Source organism: Marmota monax, unplaced genomic scaffold (genome assembly GCF_021218885.2).
Source record: "Marmota monax isolate L192 unplaced genomic scaffold, Marmota_monax_Labrador192_F-V1.1 WCK01_AAM20220418_F8-fsc00182, whole genome shotgun sequence".
Lineage (NCBI taxonomy): Eukaryota > Metazoa > Chordata > Mammalia > Rodentia > Sciuridae > Marmota > Marmota monax.
This window is the reverse complement of record NW_026693043.1, coordinates 1100816-1106815: the sequence shown is the minus strand read 5'-3', so window position 1 is coordinate 1106815 and position 6000 is coordinate 1100816. Positions and strand designations below refer to the sequence as shown.

At 47.2% G+C, this 6000-nt stretch overlaps 1 protein-coding gene across 13 annotated transcripts in view; it reads left to right on the top strand.

Moving 5' to 3' along the window:
* The first annotated feature begins 3501 nt into the window (after positions 1-3501).
* The window catches only part of Cask (calcium/calmodulin dependent serine protein kinase), a 389850-nt gene continuing 387351 nt past the window's right edge, over positions 3502-6000 (top strand). For 4 of the 13 annotated variants that reach the window (XM_058582484.1, XM_058582482.1, XM_058582483.1 and 1 more), the window contains exon 1: positions 3503-3767. In XM_058582484.1, the coding sequence (XP_058438467.1) occupies positions 3709-3767 (59 nt within the window). In that variant the 5' untranslated portion in view covers positions 3503-3708. Of the gene's footprint in view, positions 3768-6000 lie in introns of all 13 variants that reach the window. The other 9 variants (XM_058582481.1, XM_046453835.2, XM_058582487.1 and 6 more) reach the window with 5 other exon arrangements.

Genomic DNA, 6000 nt, shown 5'->3' with positions numbered 1-6000 from the left:
ATATATATATATATATATATATATATATATATATGATCATTCTGTAATAGGAAATGAGAGAGGGAACAAAAAGGACTCTTATTGCCTTCCTGTTTCCTGCCTTTGATGTTTGAAATTGCAGCAGCCATCTTGTAACAATGAGGCAACAAGCCTGAGGAGATGCTGACATATTGTGTTAGTCAGCTTTTCATCACTGTGACCAAAATACCTGACAAAAACAACTTTGGCTCACAATCTTAGAGGTCTCAGTTCACAGTCAGTCAACTCCATTGCTTTGGGCCTGATGTGAGGCAGAACCTCATGGCATAATGGCATGGGAGAGGGAATCCAAGAAGTAGGAAGAGTGAGAAACAAAGAGAAAGGGGAGGGGAAGGGACCAGGGACAAGATATAGACAGAGGCCATGTCACCCAGGACCTACTTTCCCACCTCCTAGTAGTCCGTTCAGCTAAAATATCAGCAAATGGATTTCAGCATATGAATTAATATCAGCATATCCGTATCAGCAAATGGATTAATCTACTGATGAGGTCAGAACTCTAATCATTGCTTAAAAGCTGCAATTCTGAAACTTGCCTTATTGGGGACCATGCTCACAACACATGAGCTTTTGGGGACACTCCAGATCCAAACCATAACACAAATCAAGGATGGCAAAGTAGAAAGGACAAACTTTAGGTCACTGAGGACACTGTTGAGTAGGTGATCCAATGTCAATAACCTCCATCTCCAGATTCCTTGCTACATGGAAAAGATATCACCATTGAAACTACTATTAGGTGATTATTCCACTATTAACATCTAAACACAAATTATTGCAAAAAAGTACTTTAATGCTTCCTTTGTGGAAACTTAAACAAACAGAACTAAATTGTTGACACCTGACCAATTATACTTGGGGAAGAATATTGGATTTGGGGAAGAAATCTAGAAAAGAATTAACTTCATTTAAAAGATTTGGTTATTTCAGTCCTAGAAACAGGCACTTTCACTAGCCTTTATCTTTGGTACAAGTTCTGAGGGATGTGTATTGCAGAGAACCTTCTGTATGACTAAATACCACACTAGGAGCTGAAAGATCTAAGATCAGATTAGGGGAGCAAGTCCTGACCTTTGTGCTGATCAGAAGACCTTGACTGGAGGCATTCACAAGGAGGGAATGCCAAGACCTGATTAAGTTAGGCCAATTACTGTGGCAAGGGGACTGCATTTATTAGTTTAATGAATCAGGGAATACCTCTCCAGTGAAGATGTTTACACACCCACAGTCAACCCTGGAGCTAGCCAATAGAGTTAGCCAATAGTAGAGGGGTGGGATGGCTCTTGGAAGAGAGAACAATACATCCTCCCTATCTGTAAATGAGGGAGTTGGAAAAGCTGACCCCGTGAGACTCTGTCCAGATCTAAACCAGCTGTGATACTATTAGCAGAGTGCATACCTATCTTTGCAGTTGCCTTTTTTGTTTTTTGTCTCCACTTTTTTTCTGCTTTACTTTGTAATTTTCCTTTTCTAACTCTGAGCATAGGTCCCTGTGAAAGACAAAGCTCAAAATGAAAAAGACAACCCTTAACATAGCTTAGGCTTGGGCTGGGGAAAGGAAATGAAGCTAACATGGTGGCTTGTGAGGATCACTGGGCACTTCAGGGCAGAAGGGAGTGATGCCTTATTCATTAGGTGTATGGTGGACATGCCACCTTGGGGTAAATTATTTGAATGGTTGGACCCTCACAGGAGGTGGTGTTTCTCAGGTTCCGAACACAGCTCCCTTCTCTAGAGAATGCACAGGCTTTTGGAATAGGAGAAAAATCTTGTGCAATTATATTTTCCTCTGATTTGCATTTTTAAAAAAGTTTTAATGCCCAAATCCTTACCAAATCTCTCAGCCTCTTGAGGGAGTGACAAGGGTTTTGCAGGGAACATTTCTGAAGAAGAAATAGGCTCTGAGTCTCCCCCATGCCTCATCCACTTTGGTAAATACTAGTTAAAAAATATTATCGCACTGAGAATTTTACCAGATGATTTCTGGAAGCTGACTTATGAACTAATTGGGCACTTTGGCTCTGCCGAGGAACAAAGACTTTTTTATTGGTCTTCAACTGAGGCATATACCTGTCCGTTGGCGTTGGCTCATTCTGCACATGCTCAGTTGAAGAAAAATCTTCATATTGAATGCAACCTAGCACAGCGGCAACACCCACAACCTTACACCCTGCCTGACCCGTGCATCTACTCCCTCTAGTTGCATTTTTACCCTGACAAATCTAACATTCTTAGGGAGTAGAGAACAGAATAAGTGTTGGGTGTTTGGGGACAATATACAACAGGGCTTAAAGTCTCCTTGTGTCACTACCTTACTTTCTTGTCTCCAGGTTGTCTCTAGTGAGGGAGGCGCTGCATAGATGTTTGCTGAGTTTGGGGCAGAAGCGGGAGAAGCTGTCTCTCTAGGTTACTGTTTGTTGTTGCACGCCTTCCTAGACAGTTTTTGTTTGGTCTTTTTCTTGGACGGTCCTCCACCCCCAGCCCTCATCTTCATTGGAATGACAGTGTGGCACTGAAAGCATCCACTGCCAAGCACCGGTCATGAGTGACAACCTCTCCCCACCTCTTTTCTTGCTTTCCCATTCATTAGCATCCTTTCCTTGCCTTTTTTCCCAGCAAAAATTGAGAAAAGCTTCCTGCGATTGCAAAAAAAAAAAAAAAAAAAAGGTGGAGAGCGTCCGCAGTTGCGAGCATCTCGCCAAAGAACGTGCGTCCGTGGACCCCGCGTTCCCAGCCCCTAGGTCGCTGCTGGGCGTGGAGGCGACGACCCAGACCAGCCCTGCCTCAGCAGCTAGAGCCCGCGCGCCCCACTTGCCAACCCCCTGCGCCCTCTAGATTCCCGGCGCCCGCCGGTTCACCGTGACGTGGCCGGCGTTGCACGCATGCGCAGCTTGGCCCGATTCCCCCTTTCCCTGGGCCACCGCCTCCCGACGGGCTGGAATGGGCGGGGCCTGTGGATCTGGCAGCGCGCGGATCGAAGTGGGAGGAGGGCGCGTATGCGCTAGGCCTCGCGAGCCGGTCGGCTGCTGAGGCTGAGGGGAGGAGCTGAAGACAGCGGCTTCGGCTCCCGCCCGCACTGAGCTTTCGTCCAGCGAATCCCCCTCCCACTCCCGGGCGGGCGGCGGCGGCGGCGGGAGGAGGAGAAAGAGGAGGGAGCGTCTCTGCCGCCGCCTCCTGGTCCCCAGCGCCGATCCGCCGCCGCCACCTCCCTCTGTGGTGATCCTCCCTCCATGGTCCTGCCGCGGCCCCCCCTGTAGCCCAAGCTGCCCCGCGCCGCTCCGGAGCCGGCCTCGGGCAGAGGGAGCGGTCGCGGCCTCGCGGCCCGCGCGGGCTGACGAGCAGAGAGCGCGGCGCCGCGCGGTCCCCGAGGGTCCGCACGCCGGGCAGCGCGGCCCGAGCAGCGAGAGGAGCAGCGGGCGGGCGGGCGGCGCAGGGCCCGGGCCGCCCTCGCTCCCACGCCCCGGCCCCGCCGCCCGCGCCGGGGCGGTCGCCCGCAGAGGAAGGCGCTGCAGTCTCCGGGCCTCGCGGCCCCACTCAAGCGTCCTCAGCACCGAGGGCTCGCGGGTCCTGAAGGGAGGAGGCGAGCCCGGGGCCGGGCACTGAGCTCTTGGGCGCCCCCATCCCCGTTTTCGGAGCCCTCCACGCTGCGGCCGCTGTCCTCTCCGGACCATGGCCGACGACGACGTGCTGTTCGAGGATGTGTACGAGCTGTGCGAGGTGATCGGCAAGTGAGTCTCCAAGCGAGGGAGCGGGAGTGTGGAAAAATGCATTTCAGTGATGCCCGGGAGCTCCCGCACCCGCTCCGGGCCTGCCCCTTGCCCTCTTTCCCTCCCCTCTGCCTTTCTCGTCCTCCTCACCCTGGAGTATTTATAGACGGGTACCTGGATCTCCTGCTAGGAGGGGGCCTGGGGGGTTCTCAGGGATCGGTTGAGGCCAACGAGCCGAGGTCGGCCCCCCATAAGGCGTGGGGCTGGCTGCCTGCATTTTATCTGACGGTTGCACAGGGACGTGGCAGAACCGATTTTATAGTTGCTTCCTAGGAACAGTTGGGGTTATTGTTACCTTGCGTGTACCATAGACCATTTACGAAAAGAGCAGCTTGCATTTCGTTTACTGTGTTGAGAGAGAGAGAAAGAGCCTCCAGGGTTTTTAATTGTGGGGTGTGTGTCTATTGTGCAGGATATTAGACAGATGCCTTTGTGTTCACCCCATGCCCTGATTGGAGGGGGTCATTTAAGACGGGGTACGTCCAGTTTCAGCAAATTCCTCACCGGGTGTAGACGAATGTGCAAAGAGTTGGGGGCACCCGAATTTTTAATGCCTCGTTATGCAATAACTGTTCAATCAGTGCTTGAGGCTCCGTTCCACTGTTGTTGGGATGGTGGTTAGCGTGGTAGAGCCGTCTGCTTTGAGTCACCGGGCTGGTCTAGAATATAGAACTGACAGTCCAAATGCTCATCCTTTCATCTGTGTTGTATAATTACGCTAGGGAAAAGCAGGGAATCAGATTAATCACAGTGCTGATTGAGAATTAAATCTGCAGTTCCTCATCTAATTGTCCATTCCTTAAATCTGTTTTGAATAGTTTCCTTTTCATTCTTGTCAAACAATATTCCAAGTGCACAAATCCTGCTAATTTGCTTGTGAGGGAAAATGCTGGCGATTTGAAGTTGATTTCCTAGCTCAGCGTGTATTCTGTGGCTTTAGAAGTTGAGATAAGATTTAACAGCAATTTTTGCTTATTTAATAGAGCTTGCTAGATAGCTACCATTGGAATATTTTACCTCGTTTTTTGAAGCAGTGCTTTATTGTCTATTTTAAGGTCCGCAGTTGGGAAACGAAACCAAGACCTTAGAGCAATTGGCTCTCTCTCTTTTAAGTTGCCTGCAGTACTCAATTTCAATTTGTTTGAGTGCTGATAACTCATTTTTTCTTCCATGTTGAGGTATTAACAGTGTTGCCTCACATGGTGAAATTGTGTGTTGAGCTTGCTACACACTTTACTCAAACCCAGTTGCTGCGAGGACGTGTTACTCCTTGCCCCTATTGTTCAATGACCAGCGTGTCTGTTAGAAGGAGGATATCCAAATGTGTCTGGTAAAGTCGTTGTAGAAGTGCTCCAGAGCAGCGCTGTCCAGAAGATATATAATGAGAGCCACATAGCTAATTAAAAATTTTCTAGTTGCCACATTAAATGATTAAAAATAAATAGGTGCAATTAATTTTAATAAAATCTTTTATTTAACCCAATAGATCCAAACTATTAAAAATTATGAATGAGATGTTTGTACATTCTTTCATACTAAGTCTTTGAAATCCAGTGTGTATTTTATATTAACAGCACATCTCAAATTCAGATGCTAAGCTAAATTTTCATCAGAAATAACTTGATCTGTTTGGGTTTCATAAATTTGCATGTGCAAGAGTAGATTCACATACCCAAGTTATTTCAAACATACCTAAAAGTTTTTCAGTAACTGAATTGTTTCCTTTCAAATTTAAATTTAATTAAAATGAAATAAAATCTAAGATTCAGTCCCTCAGTCAGACTAGCCACATTTCAAGGGCTCCATAGCCACATGTAAGTGGCATAGTTCTAGAGAGAAAAATATGTCCAAATTCTCCTTGATTTCTTTATTGTTAGGAGCACCCAGTGAGGGTAAATTAGTTGTTTCCCCAAATCCCCAAATGACTATGTGTGGGTGAATGATGTTTGTTGTGTCATAGTTATAGCTGATGTAAACGAACCAGCAAAATCATAATTGGAAAATATGAGATTAAAATGTTAATTATATTGGGATGATGAAGAATAGCCTCATTGAATCAATTTTGGTAAGTAGTTCTGATTCCTTAAGGTCTGGAAGGATGACAGTGTGATCTCTTTGGATGTTACAAAGTGGTCAGCATCACATTAATATAGTCAGTATTCTACTGACTTAGAATTGATAGAATATTTTCAGG